At 38.1% G+C, this 26,350-nt stretch overlaps 2 protein-coding genes and 1 long non-coding RNA gene across 7 annotated transcripts in view; 2 read left to right on the top strand and 1 right to left on the bottom strand.

Moving 5' to 3' along the window:
* Positions 1 to 4,159, top strand: part of ppp3cca (protein phosphatase 3, catalytic subunit, gamma isozyme, a) — a 29,544-nt gene extending 25,385 nt beyond the window's left edge. For 2 of the 3 annotated variants that reach the window (XM_077520927.1, XM_077520925.1), the window contains one exon: positions 1,267 to 4,159. In XM_077520927.1, coding sequence (XP_077377053.1) covers positions 1,267 to 1,427 — 161 coding nt within the window. In that variant the 3' untranslated portion in view covers positions 1,428 to 4,159. The remainder of the gene's footprint in view (positions 1 to 1,266) is intronic. The other variant, XM_077520926.1, reaches the window with a different exon arrangement.
* Positions 4,160 to 5,386: 1,227 nt separating this feature from the next.
* On the bottom strand, positions 5,387 to 24,001 carry adam28 (ADAM metallopeptidase domain 28). Of its 3 annotated transcripts, XM_077522766.1 has the most exons (23): positions 23,827 to 24,001; positions 20,590 to 20,966; positions 19,358 to 19,446; positions 19,072 to 19,148; positions 18,706 to 18,784; positions 18,524 to 18,600; positions 17,735 to 17,918; positions 17,536 to 17,598; positions 15,393 to 15,464; positions 15,055 to 15,224; positions 14,637 to 14,718; positions 13,087 to 13,220; positions 11,827 to 12,004; positions 9,956 to 10,045; positions 8,936 to 9,131; positions 8,753 to 8,858; positions 8,519 to 8,675; positions 8,333 to 8,413; positions 7,661 to 7,754; positions 7,443 to 7,548; positions 7,226 to 7,319; positions 7,036 to 7,131; positions 5,387 to 6,069 (listed from the first exon to the last, which is right to left on the bottom strand). In XM_077522766.1, exons 2-23 carry the CDS (start codon positions 20,654 to 20,656, stop codon positions 6,037 to 6,039), a joined length of 2,325 nt encoding a protein of 774 aa, XP_077378892.1. In that variant the 5' UTR covers positions 20,657 to 20,966; positions 23,827 to 24,001; the 3' UTR covers positions 5,387 to 6,036. The 3 variants fall into 3 exon arrangements, with proteins under 3 accessions (XP_077378892.1, XP_077378891.1, XP_077378893.1); XM_077522765.1 differs by having other exon boundaries at positions 20,590 to 24,001; XM_077522767.1 differs by having other exon boundaries at positions 20,728 to 24,000.
* LOC144019603 (uncharacterized) lies at positions 7,481 to 19,494 on the top strand. Its single transcript, XR_013283720.1, has 3 exons — positions 7,481 to 7,774; positions 15,096 to 15,273; positions 19,381 to 19,494. It is a non-coding gene; the product is annotated as an uncharacterized LOC144019603 (long non-coding RNA).
* Positions 24,002 to 26,350: the final 2,349 nt, after the last annotated feature.

The following is a 26,350-nucleotide window of genomic DNA, read 5'->3' as shown; positions in this document are numbered from 1 at the left end:
TTCCGTTTTGCAGCAATTAGCATTAGAATATAGCTAAGTTTCATCATTATTCAAAAACCTGTTGAAAACACTGGGGAAAAGAGCTTGTTGCAACATGGGTGTGATTAATCTCTTATACTCTGCTGCCACCTGCTGGCCATTTTTTGCAATAGGTACCAGTGCTTTAAGCGGCCTCTTCATGTCAGAGGCTGCATCAAAGCCTGTATGCTCTAGTACAACAACAACAAAAAAAACAAAACAAAAAAAAAAAAAAAAAACGTATAAATACGTTTTTGCCACCATGGCAATAATTAATCATTTTGATGGTGGGGATTAGTCTGACAGTCCTCCAATTAATACGACCACATAGATCGTTTTGAAATGTGCCAAATTACGACCAAGTGTTACGTCTTATCGTTTAGCGACCCCTATTGGCCATGTAAATAGCGACATAATAGTAAAGTGAACCATAAATGTAGTTACCGGGACTCAGGTAGGTGGTCGGAAACCGAGTGTCAACTAAGCTAGCATACCAGTAATTATTTACGTGTTGACTATCTGTTTTGTAACGTCACCCTTCAGGGATGGGCAATCTCGGTCCTCGAGGGCCGGTGTCCCTGCAGGTTTTTGAGGCTTCCGTTTTCCAACACAGCTGATATATGATCAGCTCATCAGCAAGCTCTGCATAAGAGGGATAACGATCTCGTTGATTGGAATCAGCTTGTGTTGGAAAACGGAAACCTCAAAAACCTGCAGGGACACCGGCCCTCGAGGACCGAGATTGCCCATCCCTGCAACCCCAACATAGTAAACAAGTATATTATTATTTTCATAAATTTGTCCGATTAAGTGGTTACGCTACATGAGCTCTCATACATCTTGTCAAAGTTACACGTATCTGATTTTGCTAGAGATCTTTTAAATTAAAGATGAAATGTTTTTTCGAGATCCCCTTGAGTGCTTGTTGCCATTTGAACTTGATGACACAATCATTTTTCAAACAATCCCTCACAAGTTTTTCATCTGGTTTTCTGTCTGGTTTCCGCGGATGTTTCGGGACACGACCGTAAGTCAAGCCAGCATGAGATGTTTGATTGTCGTAGCTTGTCCCTCAGCTGTTTGGACCCTTCCAACATACTGTAGTGTGCATGTGTCCTACTAGTATTTACTGTTAGGCCAATACTGTACTGTGTTGTAACATTCTATAAGAACAGCCACTCCAGTAGCTTTCTTGATGGAGCGTTTTTGTGGCTTTTAGTCACTTCATTTCCTCTTTTTGCCCTTCAGCCATCCAAGGCTTCTCTCCCACGAGGAAGATTCGCAATTTCGAGGAGGCGCGCGGCCTAGACAGGATCAACGAAAGGATGCCGCCTCGCAAAGATGGCCAGCAGCCGGACGGCAAGACCATCAACACCAGCGCACCCAACAAGAACGGCACTGACGGATAGAGCTCGGGAAGCGCACCTTTGCGACCTCATCCGCACCGATCCCGCTCCACCTCGCTTTCCGATCGCGTCCATCCGATCGAATCATCTGTCCAAACCATCTGTCCGTCCGTCTTCTGCGTGCATGATTTTAAAAAGAAATGTATACATTTGATTTGGTAAGATGAAGCTTTCGCCTCATTCGGTTATTTTGTTTGTTAATGTGTGTGATAACGAATAAGTTGAAGTATGAATTCTGTAGCCCCGCAGCCTCACTTTCAAGTTTTTGTCAAGATTTTAAGTGGGCTACATTGCTTATAGCGGGGTGGGGGGGGGGGGAGCGGGGGGATACTATTTTATACTTTAAACAGAAATGTGATGTCTTATGTTCGCAAAACTTTGAAGGATTTGAGTATTTTCTTCTCTTTGAGTTACAATAATCCTGTATTATCATTTGTCAATGAGATGGTTTAAAAATGAAGATAAAATGCTTTTTGTGCTGTAGCTCGAATAGTTGTTGACATGACGGCAGCTGGGACGTTTGCGCTAAGCTCACCTAAAACAAATTAGCAAGATGATATTACACGGCACGACTGGTTCCGTCGGCGCAGTGGAAGCACATCGAGAAACTGAATCAAGACAAAAGAGGACAATTTTTTTTTGCCCAAGAAACAGAGGAGCCGTCGGGCACACTCGATCACTCTGGAAAACAGACTTTTAATTCACACGCTGAAAAATATTTCAGTATTGAAAGGAAATACAGCATTGTTGTCAAACGCATTTTGTTGCTTTACTAACGCTGTATAAGTGTCTCCATCTACAGTATGCAGATGTGTGTGTGTGTGCGTGCACTTTTTCTAAACAAAAACAAAAACAAATGTGACTACTCTGTTAAAAAGGCTTCTCAGTGACTGATGTTGCTACGTGGAGCGCCGCCACTCCGCACGTCTGACAAGGCTTTAGCAGTACTGTAGTCATCTTCCGCCTCACCCGTGTTTCTTTTTACAAGCTGGTGTGGGAGCCGCTTAATAGTCGCTGTGATTTCCTGCTGTTTTGTGAAGTTTTCTTGTGGCTTTGCTCGCACTTTAAGCTCCAAACCACCTTCACTTATCTCCATTGGCACCCAAGCAACCCTTTAAGACTTGCTTTTACCTTTCACTAGAGCAACAATGGAGGAGGAGATGGGCCACTTATATGTGCAATATTTGTTTTGTTTCTTTGTTTAAAAAAGGGAAACAGTCCATCCTGGTCCTAAGAATATTTTTTTTTCTCATATACTGTATATATAATGGTTAACATTTTTTTTGTTTTGTTTTGCTAGCACTGTATGTTCATATGCGACCCAGAGCCTCCTCTCACGTTTCAACTGGTGCTGTTATATACCCGACGCTTGGTTTTTGGCTCTTAAAGGGTTAGTTTGGATTTTTTTGACACGAATCTCTATTTCATCCTCACCTCCAGCGTGTGCGATCAGCACTGACTTACCCCCTGACGGCGTTCTGTGACACGAGTTCTGGTCCGGTGTTGGACGAGAGGAAAATAGTCCAGCAAGCTGGCTGGGGTCACGGATATAAAAGCGTTTTTCTTCTAAAAACAATTTGTGTTCAAAAGAGTGATACATTTGCATCACAATACTCCTTCTGAAAAAAGTACGACGCCATTACCGCTGTAAAACGCCATTATGTAAAAGAAGACAATTGTGGAATTGGACATTATGAAATAAAAACTGACTTTGTAAAACAAAGTTTTCTTATCTTATAAAACCTTGAAGAATAAATTAAATGTCATTGTGTTTAAAAAGTATGACGTTAAAATAATCATGAAATATTTAATCAAAATAAAATATTTGTTACATGTTAAAGAATAGCATAACACTTTTCATAATACTAACACCTCATTTTTATTTTTAATGGCCATATTACATAATTGTCTGTTGTTTATCTACAGGATAGTTATTTCAAAATGACAGCTTTATTTATTGAATTTTGACACTTTTGGGCTTCCATAGCCTTTCGCCTTCGAAAAGACAAACAACTTGTAGATTAGTGCGCGTCTATCAGCTGCATGCGGGGCGCCGCGCAGTAATACGAACAGAAAAGTAGTGCCTGGCGGTAATGTCGTCTGACTTTTTTTTCCAGAAAGTATTGTGATACAAATGTATCACTCTTTTGAACACAAATTGTTTTTAGAAGAAAAACGCTTTATTTCCGTGACCCCAGCCAGCTTGCTGGACTATTTTCCCTCTCGTCCAGCACCCAACCAGAACGCTGTCAGGGGTAAGTCAGTGATGATCGCACACACTGGAGGTGAGGATGAAATACAGATTCATGTCAAAAAATCAGAACTACCCCTTTAAGTCTTGCGGGGAAAGGCGGAGCTTTAACGAAAGAAGAATATGCTATCTTCATGAAGAAATGTTCCTTGATTTCATTTGAGTAGTTGTTTTGCACTCGTGCCGTGCCACTCTGGACACACTTGAAGATCTGCATGTGTGTGGAAGGCATAACAGAGTCAAGCCATGCAAACGTTATTGAATAGGAGTTCCTTAAGTCAAGTATTGTACTTTGTTCTATTGTACACGACATTTCAGTGAGACCCCAAAGTGTTGAGTTGTAAGTTCATGTTCATTTAATGTTTCTTTAAAAATGTAAAGCTTTATTGGGTGACCCACACAGTATAACTGACCTGTTTAGGTCTTATACTGTACAGTACATATCTTGCAGAATGTAAAAAAAAAAAAAAAAAAGTGAAGAAAAACCGCTAACCAAGGATCTTCAAATGGTGAAAGTGTACCGTACGTATCATGCGAGGCCATGAAAATCTTATACATAGATGTATCACTTGAAAGAAAATAAAATTGAGATCATGTGTTTTATTTCATTTGTCTGTTGGTTTGTAAATCGAAACCTTGCAATTATAATGCGGCATTGTCTTAATACTGGCTAACGCCCACCCCCAATAATTAGGCTTGTGCAAAATTGTCCTAATTAACATTACAACTATTTGTAAATTTGTAACTTTATGCTAGTAAAGGCTCCCATTTTCTCCATTTTTTTTTAAAATTAATTATACAGTGTTTTATGTTTTGAAGCATCTAATACAGGTGTCAGCAACGTACTGATTGTGTGGTGCAGGTAGCCCCCAGTACAGGGACCGCATGAGTAGCCAGTGGGCCGGTTCTAAAAGTAGCTGATGAGTGAGTTGCTTTTGTATGGCTACTCTTAAAGTGACAGTGTGTAGAATTTTTCCATTTTTTTTTCCCAATGTTTATTCATTTTGAAACCCCACTATTAACTTAATATGCAAAAACGTAGTAATTGGTGGTAGGCTTGCAAGTGTGGTCACTCAGGCACTCTAGTTCAAAATGCACAAGCTTCTTAACTTAAGTTGTTGCATTCTATTTTTCACCACTAGAGAGCACTTGATTCTACACACTGACTCTTAAAAGAAATAGTGCCACTTACTAGTGAGCTTCCTATACCTTTTTTTATGTTAATATTCCTTGAAATAACAGTTTTAAAAAAGTATTTGAAACAAATTTGTCACAAAAGCCTACTTCTATATGTATATGAATCTGGTAACCTTTTATATTTGTAAGAACCCCAGTAGTACCTGATCTTGTGTATATTGAAATGTCAAACCATTGTGATACAAGCAGTAACTAATTAGCAGCTTGACAGATCTCGAAGAAACAAGAAACACATTTGATATTACAAAAAAAAAAAAAAAGACTTGTACTATAACGCTGTTTAGATATTACCAATAAAATGTGCTCAATTTCCATTGCACTAGCCAAGAGCTCCGCCTTGAGGAGTCAAAAAATACCACCGATGCTTCATGAAGCTTCATTTTCCCATCACGACACCACACATGTTCCCAGTCCTTTGCAATCAATACAGTAATTGATAGCCATCGTGTTTGCAGCCAAACACGTATATCGTACACTAAAATCTTTAAAGCAACAGAAAACACGACACCGCAAGTTGTCGTAATCGTTTTTGTTTATTTATTTATTTATTTATTTATTTATTTTTGCACTCCTTTAGCTTTGAGAAATATTTACGGAAGTCCTTTTGAATGTTAATGACATTCTAACATAATATTTGCTCTGCCATTTTTACCAAGTACAAGATAACAATCATTTTTACACTTGAACCTGAGAGGGACCCCATCAACAAAAGCAGTCAAAGGCTGATCTGAGTCCGTTTTGCTGTTGTTGTTGCTACATTTAAAAGTGAAGAAAACAGATACATTGAATTACACAAAACCATTTTTTTTTTTGTTGAATTCAGGACCATAACATTAAAATTATGCAGAGAATACATTTAGAGTAAAAAATGTATATATATACAAATACAACATCCAAATAATTAAAATACACTTGCTGGCACTGGTAATTAAAGTAAAGATGTATCAAATGCCACACTTAAGAGCCCCGTGTTGGATAAAAAAAAAAAAAAAAAGTCTTGGAGTACTTAGTCCTGGGACTTGACTCAATACAGTCCATTTAGCTTTTCTGTGCCTCTGACTGCACCGCAGTAGAGAACCTGCAGAACAAAAATGGCTGTTCCAAGGAAAAGGTGGCTCTTTCCCTCCTGGTTTACCCTTACTGGAAGTATTGTAGTGTCAGCCGTTAGACCTTAGGCGGAGGTACGGGTCTCAGTGCCTAGTGAGCCGAGAAGGAAAACATCTTCAAACACATAATGAAATGATAAAACCTTTATTATTACTAGACTAAGTGCAATTTTCTGGAGAAATTGCATGGGAATGCTGAAAGCCGAATGCTAAGATTTGAATGCATGTGAAAAAGTTCAATGTCTCTCCCATTGAAAATGAATGGGGGGAAAAGTTGGCATTTAACGTTAAATTGTGCGAATACTGTCAGTAATGTGGAATCAAACGATATGTACCTCGGGAGGGGTGAATTTTTGAAGCTAGTTGAAATTTTAACTATGTAAATTGGAAGTATTATGTGGGAGTTGTTACATGGCAAAAAAAAAAAAAAAGTATGGAGAATGAAAATCACAGTAACATATGGAAATGTACGTACTTCCCACAATTATCATAATTATTTATTTCCCACTCTCCCATCACATATGTCTTATTGTCATTCAAAGTCAGTGCACTGATAAACAGGTACCTGTATTTGATTTGAGGATGGTTGTTTTAAAAATGTTTAATAATTTAATTTATTTTAATTAGTTTTTTATTTTTTAATTCATATTTTTTTATTAATTTATTAATTAATAAAAAAATAATTTAAAACAAAATCAATATCTGTGTTGATTCTTATTTACTACATACTGCGATTTTTTTTTTATCACAAAAAGTAAAAAATAAAAGTAATACTAAAATTCATTAAAAAAATAAAATAAAACTATAACAAAGCATTTTAGACAAAAAATAAAAACTAACAAAAATACTGTGAAAATTAGTTAAATCTAACTGCGTTAAAAAAAAAAAAAAAAAATATCTCCCTATAATGAAATCTGCCAAACTATTAAAACGCTGTTACATCAGGGATGACCAGGAGCCAATCACAGCTGAATTTGGGTGGGAGACTGAGTGCACGTCTGGGTTTGTGTGACATCACTTGAATGGATCAAGTGAAAGAATGAAAAGAAAGTGTTACCTGGCGGGCTCCCATGTAGGCGTGGCTCGCGGGATTTGGTCTGCTCGCAGCTGCTGGAGGTGGAGGAGGGGCTCCTTTGGGTTTTGGCCTCCCAACCTCCAATTTAGCACGGAATATTTGAAGTGATCATGACTTATTACATATAATGGCCTATGATCATTTATTCCATACTCGTACACTGCAATGTTACCTGTGGCGCTTGTGTGGGTGGGCGGGAAACTGGCGCTTTGTTAAGACGGAGAGCGGAGCTGTCCACTGCTGGCTCCTTCCTTACTTTGTGTGCACTGTCATATAAAAACAACATTTGATCCTTGTTGGCTCCACAAAGCTCTGTTTGCAGTCACATTTCCAAGCTGTGTTTAAAAAAAAAAAAAAAAAAAAAAAAAAGATGTCTGATGTTTTCTTACGTTGGTAACATGGGGCTCTGTCGTTTTTTCCAGACGACGGCCACGATGGCAACAATAATCCCCAGAACCACTAATGTAATCGTCACGGCGATGGCAGCAGCCGCTCCTGCACGGGCAGAAATATGATGAATTGCAGATGCATCAATGCAAGCTTGACATGATTTTTCTCATACACATGTTTTTGTTGGGGTTTTTTTCTAATAAATAACTGCAGGTACCAGTGGAAAGAGAGCTGAATGCGTCGTCCTTGGAACCGCAGGAAGGAAGCAACCAGCCAGGCTCACACTGACACTCACTTCTGTGATTACACACCTGACAAGTTGAAAGGACAAGTGAGTGCATCATTAAAAAAATCAAAAATCAAAAATCAAATCTAGAAACATGTTCCTCAGTACTACGGTGTATTAGGGCCACTTACAAATATATGTATATATTTTTTTAGAGGGCGGGGTCAATATGAGGAGGAAAAAAAAAAAGTGGCAAATTTGCCACTTTTTAATATGACGAGAAAAAAATTGGCAAATTTGCCACATTTTAATATGACGGGAAAAAAAGTGGCATTTTAAAAAGTGGCAAATTTGCCACTTTTTTCTCATCATATTAAAAAGTGGCAAATTTGCCACTTTTTTCTCATCATATTGCCCCCGCCCCCTAAAAAAAAATTTGAAAAAAAAAATATATATATTTGTATGTGGCCCTAATATGCCGTCGTACTTCAGGGTCACACTGGCATGGCACCCCCCACTATTTGAGAAGGACCGCTATACACCATTGTGGCTTCAGCATTTTAATGGGCCACGTGAGGCAACCATCCTTACCATGTGGTCTATGATGAAAACAAAAAAAAACCTTTGACACACTTGCCCTCAATGTATAATGAAAGTGCTTACCGCATGGCCAGAACATTTTGCAGAGCAGTTGACGTTTCTGTAAGCAATCGGAAGAGTCACACATTCATTTTCACTGCACACCTGAAAAAACAAAACTATCATGTTAGAGGTTGAACTTGTTAACTTAACTTTGACACTCTACTAAAAAAAAAAATCCAATTCAGAAAAAGTGATGCTGGCCGTTACCTTTCCGTCCCCGCATTTGGTCCCGGTGTCCACCTGGCCGTAGTCTTTGCTGTAGTCTGCAAAGAAAGCTGCTTTGCATTCACCAAAACGCACCATGCGACCGTAGTTTGGGTTGTCGTTTCCACCGTTACAGAAGAGCTTCCCGCAAAAGATGTCTCTGCAACCGGCGCAATAGTTTTACAGAACGTACGGCAGACACAAATAAGCTCCATTTTGATTCCGCGGACGTCTCACTCTTGCTGGCAGGGGATGTGTTGATCATTTGAGGGACGTTTGCAGAAGGCGTAGTAAGTTCCTCTGGTGTTCTGCCGGTAGCAGTAAGTACTGGCCTCGGTAGCACCTGATGACACGTGAGGTTGACATTTTCGATCCACGGATGAAATCCTTGCTGGATGTTCAAAGAACATTGAAACTCACTTGCTCCATACAATTTGATGCACTGCTCTGATCTTTTTGGACACTGGCCATTATAACAATAACCGGAACCTTCATCGCACGGAACGCCGTTTACGTTGAATACATCCTCAGGACAGGTGGCGCTGTGTCCATCGCAGTACTCGGCGAGGTCACACTCATCCTGCTTCCGCCGACACTCGTGGGATCGCGGAAGTATCTGCAAAGACGACAAGAACGATTGCATTTTATTGTCCTTTTTTGGACATATTTAGTACGATGTTGCCGTCACTGAAGTATTCCAGTCTAATGTTGGAGCGACAGATTCATACTTGGAGTTGACCCTTATTTAGATGACTGCCTTTCCTGTCATGAGTTAAGGGACAGTTAATAATTCCCCTATTACGAAAGCATGTGGCCCGTTTAGCCCATTAACTCATTCACTCCCAGCCATTTTCATGTACTATTGCTATAAAAACATGGAACCTACCAAAGGAAAAATGTGTCTCTTCTTTCATCAGGGGGAAAAAAAAAAGCAAAAAAAGTACGGTATATTTTTTACCAGTTTTTATGTTTTGTAGCAATTAGCATTAGAATTAGCTAAGTTTCATCATTATTCACAAACCTGTTGAAAATACTGGGAAAAAGAGCTTGTTGCAACATGGACCTGGTTGATCTCTTATACTTTGCTGTTAATTTTTTTTTTTTTGTGGTAATAACTAACATCGCTTTAAGCGACCACTTCAGGTCAGAAACTGCATCGAAGCCTTCATACAAAAACTAGCAAACAAAAACCTAAAAAACGTATAAATACGTTTTTGGGAGTGAATGAGTTAAAATAAAATAACTGCTGAGTGTTTTGTTTTTACTGTGACTTATCTGGCTTATGACTGGCTGACAGTGTTCAGGGGTAACAACTGAAAACTGACTTTTGGACTGTGAGAGTATAGCACTGTTTTTTCATTGTGGCCCACAAGATGGCTGCACCACATCAAAAAAATGGACTTGCGTTGCACAGCGATGTGCAACTGCAACTTTGCTCACCTTGCACTTGTGACAGCATTCCCCGTCAGCACACTGGGAGCCCTCACTAAACATGCAAGTAGTAGCATTACAGCATGGGTCGGTGCACTCCTGTGAAAAGACGTTACACTCATTATAGGACCGAAGGTATTGATCACACATGATCAACAGACGCAATGGCAGTAAATGCTTTTTGAAGCAGATACAGTCATGGTGGTCTTCCTTTCAGCTGATAACAAGCTGAAGGCTTATCAGACAAGGTATAACGAGCAAATACAAACATGTTCACAGCTTGCCATAAAATTCCACTGGAATGTGCAGATCGCAATTTATTTTTTTCTTCATCAAACATCATGCACCAACATTCCAAAAGGGGCACAAGTGGCAGCAAATCACGCTGAGGTTTCTGACAAGTTTTACAACCAAAGTTTAAACTAAAACAAGAACATTCCATCCAATCATTCACACCCAAAAATTCACCTCTGCTTCTTGACATTGTTTAACCCCCTCTTCCTGAGGCTAAATGATTATTTACATTCGTTAATTTAGTTAGTTGACTAATACATATTTCCAGCAAAAGTTGCTGGGGTTTGGAGCTTTACTTCATACATTCAAATGTGGTAACAAAATCTGTGGTCACAAGACAAACTGTTAAAAAAAATAAAAATACATTAATCAAAGCTCCTGGTTGTAATTTACAGTGTTAGAGAATTAAACCAGAGTGCTACTTCATTTAGCCATGATATTAAAACCATCTCACATGATACTCACTGTAATAATAAACCAGTTCTAGCCACCGACTCTTATCATTTGGAAATGTGTTTGTTCATGTCAGACTTCTGATGGTGCCTTCGGGCAAAAACCCAAACCAAACTCTCAGACAAGGGAAGCAATGTGCTCCACCTTATTTTAATGAAAACAACAACCCTGCGGCAGATTTCAACACACCAACACTGTTGCAAAGTTCCCCACTGAGAAGCCGTCCACAGATGTTGTTTGGGGAACCTCGACATGTGGTACAAATGTACCATTCAAAGGTTTGGATTTACACTATGTGAGTCATGTGACACAATCGCGACATTTTACTCTAGTGACAAAAATTTGGATGCGAGTCATGGAAGTGAGAAAGAGAAAATAAATCCTCAGAATCAGTCCTCTTGATACAGATATCGAATGCAACTTGTGTTATCATATCAGATATGTGATATAGATATCGATATAGAGTTGGCTGTGTCGTGCAGATTCAAACTAAGTGACATTGTTGTGTTTACCGTTTGTTAATTGTGTTAGCGCACCACCCAGTGGGTAAGTTGTATCATTGCACCACCTAGTGGTTAACGTTATTTGCGTGCGTGGAAATAGAAGAAGTCAGAAACCGGAAGTAATTGATCTCATTGAAACTAGCGAACAACTCCACTCTTCCCTTCTTACAGTTCTTTGTTCAAGCATCGTCTGTAAGTGATTTAAAAGAAACTTTGCATACTAAGCATGTGTGTTAAATGTGTGCCAAATTGTAGATGTTTGTCAATTTAAAAATGCTAACGCTAATCATTTAAAAATGCTAATGCTGATCGCGATCGCTAATTGTTAGCATATGCTAATGACGTTTATTGTCCTATTACTATTTATGTTTAGGCTATGTAGCGCAAATGTCAATTGTATGTTTCTTGTTGCAGTTTCACAATATAAATAGACAACTTCACTGCGCACCTGGACTCCGTGGAGTTTGTTTATGAATGTTTAGCTGCTTGGATAAGCTAGCCCTTCGACTAGCAAGGCCTTGACGGGCGTCCTTGACGAAAGATAAGCCTTGAAAGGGAAAGACAAGTTTTGATAACGACTTTTCCGATCAAGAGGAAATGAATTCGCTCAAGTCCAGTGTACGCGTTTACCTTTTCCGTGCCGCAGTCGCACTGCTCTCCTTTCTCTACGAAACCGTTTCCGCAGACAGAAGGCGCCACCAGGCTCATGTAGTCGGGCTTGTCCAGCATACAGCTTGGGCTGCGGCCGTTCAAATATTTCTCATAGTCTCTGCTACTGCAGCTGCTGAAAGCGCGAGGGGTGTCCCAGCTGGTGGAGTCGAGGGCAAATATGACATGAATCGAATATCAATTTGTGACATTGCGATGCCTTCTTCCATAAGCCGAGACATTGGATGTGACCAAACACAGCCCAGGAGAGCACACTAACAAGCTGGATTTTTCATTTTCAACCAAGTGTAGTCTGACACTGCCTCTTATTATTCAGCAGACTTTTATAGATATTGTCTTTTGTCCGCAAGTAATCCGTTAATGTCAAAATTAATCAATTACTCAACAATTAATCGATTATCAGTATCAAATTAATCTATTTTAATAATCGAGTAATCGTTTGGAGCCCTTTCTTAATTTACATGTTATCCACATCCTCTGACTTCAGCATATCAACAATAATTGTTCACTGATTTCTGTTGTCCTTCATGAAGAAAGACTGATTATCTTCTGTGTTTAATCAATACATAAGACGTTTGAAAACATTTGTTTTTACTTTGGATATGTAATATATATAAAATATAATAATATAATAACCGGACCGGTAACATAGTACAACATCAATCAACACACTTTTTTTTTTTTTTTTTTTTTTTTAATCACTATACAAATATGAAGCATGAAATCACCACCAATCACTGGTTTATAACAGTTTTCAGGGATTTTTTTTTATGGGGGTATGCACTTTAATGCAAAATGAATCCGATTAGTTGATTGTTGATCATTTTTCTATTATTTTGTTGAAAAGGATTTTTTTTTTTTTTTTTTTTTTTTTTTTTTTTTTTTTTAATTGGAACCTTTTGGATAAAAATACTGTTAATACATATACGATAATAGTATATGTATATGTATATATCACCTCAGCTGCCTGACTTGGTGTCCCACTATCTGCAGTTGATATGCTATAATTTAAATGAGGTTTGTACATTACATGTAGCCTACATATTAGTTAGTACGATCAGTGACTGTGTGTTTAATGCAAGTGATGGAGGGATTTGAAATTTTCATGCCTGATAGGAACTAGACAAACATGTCTTCACATGTTACACTGACCTATCCAGCGTTCAACTGTTGAGTGAGAATTCACGAGATGTGAATCCACATTTCCGGGATTTTCCTTACCTGAGGGCCGCAGCCATAATGCAGCTATCACCAGAACAGAAACAAGCACTGGAGTCGTCATGATTCATGCCAAGATTATGACCCATCTCATGGGCCAGGGTGGCCCCCACAGCAATGGCCCGATTATTATGGTCCTGTTGAGACAAATGCGTCAATTTCCTCAATAGCAACATCGGTGAGCTTCCTCAATCTGCCTTCTTCTCCTTTATTTTCACCATTAGTGTGTGTCATAAGTTTTAAGATCATGTTTTGCAATTCATGAGAAATATCCACTTCCCTGTACACAATCTTTTTGTACAAAACAAGTGTGGGAGTTTTGTTTAAATGTGTTTCATATACGGCTAGGTCTAAAATATCGATATATTGATATCGAATCGATATTCCTTTTCATAGCCCAATATCGATTCATACAACCATGAATCAATACTTTTAATGCAGTTTCCCACTGTAAATTAATGTGCCAAACAGGGCCTGACCAATTAATCGGTCTCCGATTATAATTGGCCTTCAAACATCAGCCAAAACAATCAGCCAATTGAGCTAAATGGCCAATTGTTTTCCCCTTAAAATGTTATAGAAGAAAGCCAAAGTTTCTGATGCTGTGAAAATACCCTAAATGCACCATTTTGCTTGCATAGCATTAGCAACTAGCAAGTGTGTAGCGCATGTTATTCTTTTGTCCCGAAGCGTCCTTTTATCTGTTTAATGAGACCGCAGTTGAAGTTAATTGTAAAACTAAATACACAATGTTAAGCATGACATCCACTGTTTACTTAAATACAAAATGTGCTTCGTTTTTAAAACATCGCTAGCCTAGCACTAAGAGGAAGTTAGCAAATGCTAACAGGAAGTTAGCATCGACTTTGGGAGTGTTTTTCCTTCAAATAACGAATCGAATCGGGGCCCTTCTGAATCGAATCGATTTTGGAAATCTGAATTGATACCCAGCCCTAGTTTCATACCAAATCATGTTGTTGTTGTTTTTTAATCGATTATATTGTACATATCTTCTTGGTTTTAGTAAATGCAAAGAAACTAAGGATTTAGCTATTCCCAAAATTCACTCTTCAAACTACCATTAAAATTCCTAGAGGGAAGAACATAGAACATATTTTCAGAAATAACATCTAGCTGCTGTTTCAAAGACAAAAAGGTGTCACGTGACGTGAATTTGGACACAAACGCAGACAGGTCATGGGAGTAGGGAAACAGTCTGGTTTCATAGCAATAATATAGGGGAAATTCTTGATTTATTATTGCAAAATTATTCTCAGGAGTACATTTGTGCCGGATGTGAACTGACAGGACTACTCTCGACTAAATGCGTTTGAGATTTCTGCTTCAGTTTTGCATGTTGATGAAAGGGCCAAAAGTCTTTGCGCATACTATATTGCATAATTCTTGTTATTTCCTTGCCTTTTGAGATCACGCAAACGCTCTCTCACATCTTTTGATCAGGTCAGTCAAAGGTCGCAATCGCCACTGAATGAAGCATGTGTCTGCCAGTTCTTTCAAATGGAGATCACATGTTTGGTTGTTCAAAAGCTTACCTGCACAACCCCGACTGAATGACCCGAACAGAGAGTCCCAATGTATGCCAGTCCCACCGTTGCTCCCTCAAAGTCAATCCCACTGGAAGGCAAACGCAAACATCTTTTGAATAGAAGGTAGACCTTCCCACAGTCCTAGTATAGCTCAATAAACTTAGATGTTACATTTGTGAAAACTAAAATTGAGTGTGAGTGAGGCACAGATCTATAAGGGACACTTCTGAATTTGGTGTCAAATTAAATCAGTTTCAGAGTTAACATAACATAAATGCCAGCAGGAAGTCAAGCTACAACACAATAAAATGGGTAGATTTTTGGTTTGATTTCTGGTCAGGAAGTGTGACACATAAGCTATTTTGCACATGATTTGTCCTGACTCGGTATGTGTAATTCTTCAAACTCATGAAATCACTCCGACCTGATAAGATGCGCATTGTCGTGTTTTTTTCTCTTGACCAGCACAGAATTCCTCCATGTCATGAAAGCATTTAGATTAGCTCCAGCTGGAGGAGTGATGGTGATCAAGTCGCCATTGGACCAGATCTCCAGCCCGACAAGCGCAATGAAGGTCCTCATGGGCTTGTATACCTGCACACGGCAACAAAAGGAGATCATCAAATACACTCGCTCCTACAAGGTAAGATTGAACAAAATGAGACCAATCCGTATTGCAAAACAAAGCTGTCACGGAATGTCACCGAAACCTCAGAGGCCAGTGCGATATAAAGGTCATGCTTTGAATTTGCATTGACTCACCATGTTGACAAAGTTGACAACTTCAAATATCCTCTTCCTCAGCGCCGTTTGATCCCGTTCCATCTTCACATACTGAAACCACGTGAACATTTTTAGAGCAGGCACACGCACACAGACGGTGTCCCGAGCGCACTTTAAAGAATTATCAAGTTGGTGTTTATTCCGATTTGTTTTATTTCCAACATGTAAGAGAATTCACCGCCTGTTCTCAAACTGACGTCCGTTCACTGCCGATGACACGGAGCGATGGACGAGCGCGCGCCATGAAACAATTCCGTTATATTTGCGTGCATTCACGTTCAACGGTTGCTCTCAATTCAGTGACTGTTGCAGGTGGTGTTAATTTTATCCGCCATTTTTAAATTTAGTCTCAGAACATTTTGGATCTAAAACTATTTCACATAAAATTTACTCTCATCTTTTTGATGAAACCAACTTGACAAGACACACAATTCCTGTATATCACAAGGTTCTATTGTGGCTCCATGCGATGAGCTGGTACATTATAGCCGTTGGATTAATGTTACATCATAACTCTAACTTATTTTATTAATTTTTTTAACCCTTTACCGTGAATCTAGCTTCTGTCTGTCCCATGTGTTTGTGCATGTTGCACTCGCTACATGACAGTGTCACAGTGACAGATTAGCAGACACGATTTTACAAAATCATAATAATTTTCGTCTAGTTTTTGTTTATGAACTAAAATGTCCATAGATTTCAGTCCTCTTTTTATTAACTCTTTTACTGCCACGTTATTAAAAGAAAAAACTTTAATATGGCAAAGGCTTTAATCATTTATGTCATCCTTGACAACGTTCTATTTCATCAAATTTCATCACGTTTTATTGTAACTTCATACACAATGGGCCCAATTGAAAAGAGATACAATGCTGCCATCTGCCGGCCATATATAGTGAGTGTTTTTGATTCCACAACTCATTGACCAGGCACTTAGGCGCTGAACTGCCCATTGATTAAAAACAAAACAAAAAACATAGTTGACATCATTTAACGTTTATGGCGGCATATATCGTGATTTTTACTAATCGTTATTAAACGTTTTTGGCGGTCAAAGAGCTAAGTGAAGTATATTTTCATCTCATCTTTATTATTCGCCGTAAATGCATACTGATTTAGTCTTAGTTATTATTTATTAACGAGGATTTTAGTCTAGTTTTATTCCAGAGAAAAATGTGTTGACAAAATTATTTTTGTTAGCACTCCTTGCAGGTCTCATCGTGTAGACTTTGTCTTTTAGGTATCCACATAAAACGAAGTCGCATGGCGTGAGGTCTGGTGAACGTAGAAGGTTGTTTCATGATGCGTGCGATTGCATCGTGTCGTGTTGTCGGCAGCGTCCGGGCCAGAACGGACATCAGTTGGAAAGCAATACAAAGATGTTTGTAAATTCGTCGTGCACCGACCGGTATACATTTTGTTGCTTCCAAGTATTCATAGTAGGGATAGACCGATTATCGGCTGGGCCGATTATCGGTGCCGATATTCAGCATTTTGAGAAATATCGGCATCGGCCATTTTGAAGAATCATATGGCCGATAATAGATCCTTTTTTATTTATTTTTATTTTTTTTTAAGTGTTAACTTCAGGGAACTAATTTAAATGTAAATTAAAAAAAAAAAAGTTTTTATTTTCATTTTTGTCGACTCTGGGAACTCTCTGCACCTTCTGTTTTTGATTGAAATTAAAACTAAGATAAGTAAAAATTTAATACTTTGGATATTTTGAAATTTTTGAAGACTTATTTTTTGTAGAAAATAATTGTTTGTTTTTATTTAACTTTTGAAAACATGCTACTGCGCCTGGGAGATCCCAGAACTTGTGTATTGACTAAGATTTTTTGAAAAAAAAAAAAAAAACTTAAAAATATTTTACTAACCCTAAAAGTTGCTCAATAAACATGTGCTTTAAAATTTAAAAAAAAAAAAAAAAAAAAAGATAAGAGCTCGAGTTTGTATTTTTTCCAAATTTTGATGTCCCTTTTTAGTGAAAATGAATATCGGCTCCAAATATCGGTTATCGGCATCCTTCACTACTAATAATTGGTATCGGTATCGGGCCCAAAAAAACCTTATCGGTCTATCTCTAATTCATAGTGAGCGACATAGTGCATAGTCCTACCTCACGGTTATCAGCAACAAGGAAGAGCTCAATGTATTTCTGTTGATGGACGATAGATATACCCTGAAATAAAATAAAATAAAAAAAAAGTCAAAATATTATTGTATATTTGCTGTTTCAAATAAACATAATTTGAATCGATTGATCTTCACAAAAAGCAGCTGACAGTATCATATGCTCATGGAAGTGTTTGTCGAACCGCTGATCTGGAGCGACTGCGGCTTGTCGGGGGCTCGAAATCTGTGCTCCACGTCGTGTTTGTGACACCGCACACTGCGGGCGTGTAGTCCTTCTCGTTGAACTTCGTCACGGCGTGATCGCCCTCGTCATCGCCAGCGAGGGGCTCGATCAAGTACCTCTGGGATGATGTCCTGAAATAACCCCTGAAATAAAATAAAATAAGATAAAATGTTGCGGTTTCAAAAAATGTGTGATCTAACCTTTTTTCTTTTAAGATACGTTGGACAATTGTATGTTTCCCACTTTGTGAGAAGTAGGGGTGTGAATTGCCTAGTACCTGACGATTCGATTCGTATCACGATTCACAGCTCACGATTCGATTCGATACCGATTAATCCCGATACGAATGGTCACGATTCGATACCGATTAATCCCGATACGAATTTATAAGTCGATTGTTGCGATTTTTTTCCATTCAAATTTAGAAAATACTAATCAGTAAGCTTGTAGAGTGTAAGATTTATATGAAAATGTATTATTTATTTATCTGAAATTTCAGTCTTATAGAGGTTGTAATCTGTTTCATGTTTGAACAGCATTAAAATAAAAATATTAAGGCTTAATGTGCCGTTCATATAACATTCTTCCATGCTCAAGGTGTGAATCCTAAAAAAAAAAAAAAAAATCGATTCTGCCGATTATTGAATCGATTCGAGAATCGCGCGATGTAGTATCGCGATATATCGCCGAATCGATTTTTTTTTTTTAACACCCCTAGTGAGAAGCCATTTTTAATAAAAGCCCTTACCGGAGTCCATCACAAGTGCTGATGCTCACCGTTGAGTCACTTTCATTCACAATCGTCCCATGATAGTAGCAGTGATCCTGGTAAAGATGTGAGCATGTATTGGTTTATGTCTGCAGTCTGCACCCATCACATGCAACAACTGTCAACAAGCCTTATAGAGTCGACACATCTGGAAGACTTACAATATCATTTGGAGACGTGGTGACTCGTGTCCCATCTTCTTGGTAAAAAGTCTCGGTGTAGTCTCGAGTGAGCAGGTCACTGATGATGAAAATAAATGTTGATGTTAGCAGTCATACATAGTCGCGCTATTTGATGCTAAATCATGAAAATAAAGTAGCATGGAGTAACATGGTTCAAAACAAAACACTGACCAAAAGCATTGCTTGAATATCCTTAAGAGATAAAAAGGATATGAAACACCTCAGCCTACAATCAGGAAGTTTTACAGACTGAAACTCATCCTTTGGCATTAACACTCAACTACAATTGCTAAATAAATGTCACGTTAAACATTAGCCGCCTCCTTTGCAGAAATGAGCGCTTACTTGTTTTTTTGTAAATGCATTTCAACATCTCTCCCTCCAACCGTCATTGCATACTTAATGGTCTGGGGCCTGAAGTTCTGCAATAAAAAAAATAAAATAAAAAAAAATATGAAAAGCTTCATTCAACTCCATCAAGGTCATTTGACTGACAAAAATGTGCAAAAGGCCACCAGTATGTTAATATATTGTATTTGAATAAATCAACTGAGAATTAATATTGTCATTGCAACTTGAGACAACATGATGAAATTAAAGTTTGACGTGGTCCTTTGAAGTGTTTGCTCACCTCGGTGTCTCGTCTTCTGACAGAGTGAAGTCTGACAGGTCGAACGAGCTCAAAGTCCTTTCCCCCCTCGAAGACGGGAGCATGGCTGTCTGTTGAGGTGCAACACATATATTTTGCTTTGTGGTGACAGTAATGGGGGCGGGAGGGAGGAGGGGGGACAATTGACCAGCTTTAATTTTAGAGGTTACAGTAAGATTAAAGAGACAATGTGTAGAATTTTTGGATTTTTATTTTTTTTGTAGGTCTAGTATTCGCTAATTATACTACATAAGTTGTGCCAGACCTTAAAGAAATCTGACATGTTTCGTCGCCATCTTTCTGCTACGGATACCCGAAGTAGTAAAACTTTCCAAATGTGAACAATTGGTGATATTCTGCAGTGTCATCTCTCCGAGGCACCGCCGTGCACGCGCTTCAACATTCACACGCTTCAAATTTAGGTATTTGCATTCTATTAGTTCATCACTAGATTGCAAAAATTTCTACACACAGTCTCTTTAAATTTAAGTTTATAAATATGTACAAAAAAAATGTTTTATATGGGGCTTAAATCATTTTAGTGGTTTTGTCACATTTAAATCAATTATTCTCTACTGCTGGGTGCATATAGCATATCCAGACAGACAGACAGACAGACAGACAGTTTACCCGTTGAAATGCATGGGGGGGGGGGTAATTGTATACAGTATAGACCCCGCCACCCCCGTGTATTTTTTGTGAAAATGAAAATCCTATTAAAAAAAAAAAAAAAAAAGTACTGTGCATGTTATTTACATTTTAAATAGATTCGTTAAGTCACGTCACAACATATATTTCTTAGTTATAATATGTTTTTTTTTTTTTTCCCCAGTTATCACACAAAAAAGGGGTGCAGGCTGGGTGCAGGTAATTAGCTAAGTTGCTAGCTCGATAGATCATTAAATTGAATAGTAAAATAATAAAAAAATAATAATAATGTAAACATAATACTACTACTACTAATAATAATAATAATATTATTATTATCATTATTATTGTTGTAGCTTTTTTAGCTATAGTGCTCAAAGCGCTTTGCTATTAAGTGTAAAGTTGATTTGGCAAATCTACAAAATTAGTTATTAGCATGATGATGATGATGATTATAGCTTGATCACCATATTTTTTCAATCACCTCAAGACAACGCTGAAATAATTAGGTGTCGTCTTTTATACAATGTGCTGATATTGTACATACACATATTCATGACACTCACAGGTTTCAAGACAATATTTTTTTCGGAAGAAGGTGACACATTTCAGACAGGTCGATGAACTACACATAACCAGCAGAGAGTCCTTCTGTTAGTAATTAATTAGCCTGTTCACAATTGAGGTAACAGTATATGACTTACCCGATATGTTGAGTGAGGCGTTTAGGACGAGGGCCCAGAATAGAAGTTGACGTGTCATTGTAACAAGCCGTAACTGAGCAGATAGTCACGCGATCAAGTTTTGTTCTCTCCACCTGCATGTTGTGTTGCTGCTTCCCTGAGGCCACACCTTCATCTGCTGAGTGGGACCTGTCACAGCTTACTTCCTCGTTGACATCAAATACTCCCAAGCGCACACAACTGGCCCGAGCACGCCCCTGCTACGCTTCAGGAATGCAGGAAGAGCGTTGCTCTTAGTGACATGGCCTAGAAATTGTGTGCGAGTAACACTAAATCCAAACTAATTCATTAACTCATTCACTCGCAGCCATTTTCACATTTCGCAATCCCGTTCGCTCCCGGCTGTTTTACTGAATTTTGACTGATTTTGCAAGGCCCACAGAATATTGTGTTCAATTGCTATAAAAGCATGGAACCTATCAAAAGAAAGATTAAAGTCTCTTCTTTCATCAGGAAAAAAAAAAGTATGTTTCTATCTGTTTCCATTTTGCAGCAATTAGCATTAGAAGAGAGCTAAGTTTCATCAGTTTTCACAAATCTATTTAAAATTCAAAGTAATTTAGCTTTTTTTCTAGATGGCCCTGGTTGATCTCCTTTGCTCTGCTGTCACCTGCTGGCCGTTTGTGTAATAACTACCATTTCTGCAACCGTTCTTTGTAGTTGAGAGGCTGCATCAAAGCCTTCTGTATGCTCTAGCATAAAAAAAAACCCCAAAAAAACGTATAAATACGTCTTTGGGACACTTAAAACATTAAAAAAAACACGTATTTACACGTTATTGGGAGCAAATGAGTTAAGTGTGTGTTTTTAAAAAAAAATGTAATTAAATTCCCTTACCTTGTTGCTGAGGTCGATAATGAGACGCTTCTCTTTTTTTTTTTGTAATGAAGCCCATAAACCCGCAGACTGACTAATTCTGCATTGTGTCTGACTAACTCAGCAGCATCAGTCACCGCAATTACGCCATCGAGTAATTTTCACATCTACACAACGATTTGACAAGTTCCGCTGAATAAAGTCATTTTGACAGAGCTCTGTATTAACGCTCCTTCCCTGCGCACTGTCCTGCACCCACAACACGCGTGCTTGCAGCGTCTGTCGAAAAGAAAAAAAAAGAAAAAAAAGGCGACAGAAGACAATAAGGCCAATGTGTCTTGGATGGATCTGAACATTGGCTCAGTGTTTGCGGAGCATGTTGCTGACACAGAGTGCTGCTTTTATTTTTGATCCAGCCGCATCACAATGATGATTCTACCTACTGGCAAGATTTTTGTTACAGTGTTTTGGTTGTTTTTCTGTATGACTGCCAAGACAGACACAGGCATTTAATTAACAGTGCCGTATATTTGCACTATAAACATTTGGATCGGCGACTGCCCAAAGATGACGCGACTACAAATAAAAGAACTTCAAAGGTCCAAAGAAAGAGACGTCACTGAAGACTCCAGTTTTATGATATCTTAGGGCGGTGTTTTATCGCTTGTTTTTCAGCTTCATGCATATTTACACAATCATAAAACACGGAGATTTATTGACGTACATTCATACAATGATGTTGAGGACATGACCTGCCGAAACAATGATGCTGCTGTCACGGAGGGATGACACTGTGCTCTAATAAAAAGTCACAATCCTACAGATTTGACGCTGCTGGTTTGGCTTATATTCACCCAAAATGGATTTAAGGTGACCTGGAAATAAAAATGATGGACACATGCTGCATTGATGCTACACCTAACTTTCTAACAGGTTCGACATATTCAAGGTGTTTTGTTTTGGTTTGGTTTGAACTGAGTGTGTCTGTTGTGAGTTATGGAGTTAAATATACGATTCCATGCCATCAAATCCATTTTTTCCCCCTCTGTTATACGCAGTGTTGCCACAGTTACCTTGAAAAAGTAACTTAGTTACTTTACTGATTACTTGGTTTTAAAAGTAACTAAATTGCGTTACTGATTACTTGATTTTAAAAGTAACTAAGTTAGATTAAAAGTTACTTTTTTAGTTACTTTCAGCAGCTGCCGATAACACCATCTCAACATAAAAATAATGCAGTAGAAACGGAGTTCCAAATACTTTATTGAAAGTGCATTTTTAACATGAAAATAAAGGTTTTTTTTATGAAAAACAAAATAGGCTGTCTCTCTTGACTTCTTGTAACGTAAATACTTTTTATAAAACAAAAACAAAAAATCTATCCAGGTTGAAAATGAAAATCCCCTAAATTCCTCTATTGTTTGTTTGTTCCGCTATTCCAGTGTGTACACATGTATCAGTTTAAATATTTATTAGTAGTTATTGACAGTTATAATTGTTTTTTGGTTTGTTTGTTTTTTCTCTTCAAAATAAGGATCAGGAAAACAAAAGGTTGATAATTTAATGCTAAATATAAATATTTAACCTTTAGACAGACACCAACACAATTAAACAGAATATTTGCACATTGTGAAGTATTTCAGAAACATAAATTTAAGACATGAAATAAACCTACCGTCCAGCCAAAAGAAATATGAAGCCACCTTATGGAACAATAAATCTATCAAACACATTTTAACCACTTAATATATGCAAAAATATTTCCAAAAGTTCATTTCCCTTTTTAATCAACAATTTTTGTATTTAACAATTGTTTTTTCTTTTGTCATCACTTTCATTTTCATCAAAATCAGCTTGCGTAGGCTAACAGCAAGCTGTAAGTCTAAAACGGGAAAGCTGTCCAGAAAAATGGATGGCTGAATCGACTATTGCTAAGAGAATGAGATGCGAGGGCACCTCGGATTAGCTCAGATATTCGATAGCTAAATGTCGTTCCTACGCATTTTGCGGTGTGCTGGAAAAAGACATTAGAATTAACAGGAATATTACATGTGTTTAGCACTGCTGCCTCATTGCAAAAAAAAAAAAAGGTTCAAGGTTGAATTTTACACTACTATGTAGTTGAATAATGTGCTTATTATGTGTGTCATTCACGTTAGCTTCAAAAAGACTCCAAATTGTCTGTAAGATGACGTACTCACTCCATTTGACTCATTTGAAGTCGACGGCTGTTTGCATACTCACTCCTGTTCTGATTTGACATGTTTGCACTGTGATAGAAGATAAAGGAAGCCAGCCTAGCCTACGAGTGACGTGAACCGACAACAAGGTGTAGCCTCAGTTTTTGTTTTTTTCCTCAGAGGAAACTGGATGCAGCAGCCCGAGGCAAGAACAGTTTGGTTACGTTGTTAAAAATAATCTTATCTAAACAGTATAATGTACTGCCTTGTTGCTTTTATTACATCATTTTTGGATGGCTTTGATCTTTTTCCTGCCACATTACAGTACAGTTAGCTTCTTCCTCTAAATCAAAATGATGTACATTTTTCAGACCAAATGGCCAAATGCAATGGATGGACCACGAAAACTTTTTGTACCAGATACTATAAAAGATTTTCGTGGTTCAATGCCCAAGAACCAAGTTTCTGCGTCTGAGTTTTCCTTACCAACAAACTGACCAACAGTCAAACTGATCGAGCATTTGGCACACGACACAGCACGACTGCTAAACCTGCTTCCTGTCATCATCACCATCATCATCATCATCATCATCATCATCATCATCCACCTCATGCAAGCAAACAGTGATAAAGTGATGATTAAGCTGAAAGGACAGCTCGTCATTCCCCACATTTATCTGGTTTCGTGTCCCACAGTGCTTTCTGTTCCTCTTCATTGTCCAGTGAGTCTCAATGCTTCGCTTTTCAAGTAAATCTGAGTACAGTAATTCTAGATTAGGGCTATCCAAACTTTTCCTCTGAGGGTCAGAAACAGACAAAAAAATGATCGATGCAAGGGCCACTTTTTGATTTTATTATTATTTTATTTTTTTGTCTCAACATGCTAAAAGCAACTCATCAAGCATATACATATTACATATTCGTGCTTTTCACCAGGAGAGGGCACCAGAGTGCTTTAGAAGCTTAATACTGAAAAGGGACACTTGTTTGGGATGAACATTCGCATGAATATAATACGTTTGTACTAGTGCTGTTATGCGACTAAAAATGTAATTAATTAATTACAGAATTTTTAATTAATCGATTTTAATGTCATATCTACTAAATGTCCCCAAATAAAGAATTTTAATTCTAGGACATTATAAAATTGTAGCGCATGACTATTCAATTGAATATACCAGGAAGAGAAGATTTGAAAGCCACATTTTTATTGTTGAAGTGTGCTTCATAAATGAAATTCAAAAGAAAACGTTTCAGCACATCAACAAACTCAAAGCTCCGGAACAACTTCGTAATGGGCTTTTGCCAAATTTGAATACAAGGGAGCAAACATTTGGACCAATTCCACTACGTGTCTTTGGCTTAAGTTAACACAGTAATGTTAAAATAATAGATTTTATGGCAGCAACAGTTTTGCCCAGTAGTGGATATATTTCATTATAATTGATCACCATGGGAAAAATGTTAACCCTGCACTTGGAAACGTTCATGTTCAATAGTTTGCATCACACAATACCACCACCAGGGAGCAGTGCTCGTCTGATTTCACATTCGAAAGCGACCTGTACAGTGAACGAACGTATCGTGTCCCCCTCAAAGAGGACAGACTGCGTATTTGCACTTGGATGATGCACAAAGTGTCTGTCAGCTGTCCAGCCTGCAGGCGGTTTCAAATGACCTGACAACTGTGGCGAAATGTGGCTTGCGTTTGCTTGCAAATATACTGTTGTACATACAGTGTAAACAGGAGGGGGAAATTATGACCATTCTGGGGGACAGGGGCCCGAGACAGTTGTATTTCAAAAATGATACTTTCTTCATGTGGTTCCAAATGCCTGGAGATCCCGCTGCAGAGAAGTAAACATTTGGATGATAGAGTCGAGCCAGGGACAGTACATGTCATTCAACCGCTGGTCTGACCTTAATGATCAATGATGACCATGGAAGTGGATGTGGAAAAATAAACAACAACAAAAAAAAGGCCTGCAGGCGATATGATCCATTTGATCCATTTCAGTCTGATTGCATTGGAGCAAGTTCTCATCAGGCTAGCAAATGCTTATACAAGCCATAGTAGCCCGCTAATATTTTTTAGTGTTCCGCCTCCCAGTTCTGAGGACTCGGGTTCGAGTCCAGGCTCCGGCCTTCCTGGGTGGAGTTTGCATTAGGGATAGACCGATTATCGGCTGGGCCGATTATCGGTGCCGATATTCAGCATTTTGAGAGATATCGGCATCGGCCATTTTGAAGAATCATATGGCCGATAATAGATCCTTTTTTATTTTTTTTTATTTTTTTTTAAGTGTTAACTTCAGGGAACTAATTTAAATGTAAATTAAAAAAAAAAAAGTTTTTATTTTCATTTTTGTCGACCCTGGGAACTCTCTGCACCTTCTGTTTTTGATTGAAATTAAAACTAAGATAAGTAAAAATTTAATACTTTGGATATTTTGAAATTTTTGAAGACTTATTTTTTGTAGAAAATAATTGTTTGTTTTTATTTAACTTTTGAAAACATGCTACTGCGCCTGGGAGATCCCAGAACTTGTGTATTGACTAAGATTTTTTGAAAAAAAAAAAAAAACTTA

Source organism: Festucalex cinctus, chromosome 5 (genome assembly GCF_051991245.1).
Source record: "Festucalex cinctus isolate MCC-2025b chromosome 5, RoL_Fcin_1.0, whole genome shotgun sequence".
In the NCBI taxonomy this organism is placed as follows: domain Eukaryota; kingdom Metazoa; phylum Chordata; class Actinopteri; order Syngnathiformes; family Syngnathidae; genus Festucalex; species Festucalex cinctus.
Note: the sequence above shows the minus strand (reverse complement) of the source record. Positions and strands in the feature narration are given on the sequence as shown.

Excerpts from the sequence above, each read along its gene's own strand:
- adam28 (XM_077522765.1), bottom strand. The coding sequence starts at position 20,656 with ATGTGTAGTTCATCGACCTGTCTGAAATGTGTCACCTTCTTCCGAAAA. Across the intron at positions 18,601-18,705 it reads CCACGTCTCCAAATGATATT|GATCACTGCTACTATCATGG; the intron begins GTAAGTCTTCCA and ends CATCTTTACCAG. Across the intron at positions 15,225-15,392 it reads TTGTCAACTTTGTCAACATG|GTATACAAGCCCATGAGGAC; the intron begins GTGAGTCAATGC and ends TGCCGTGTGCAG.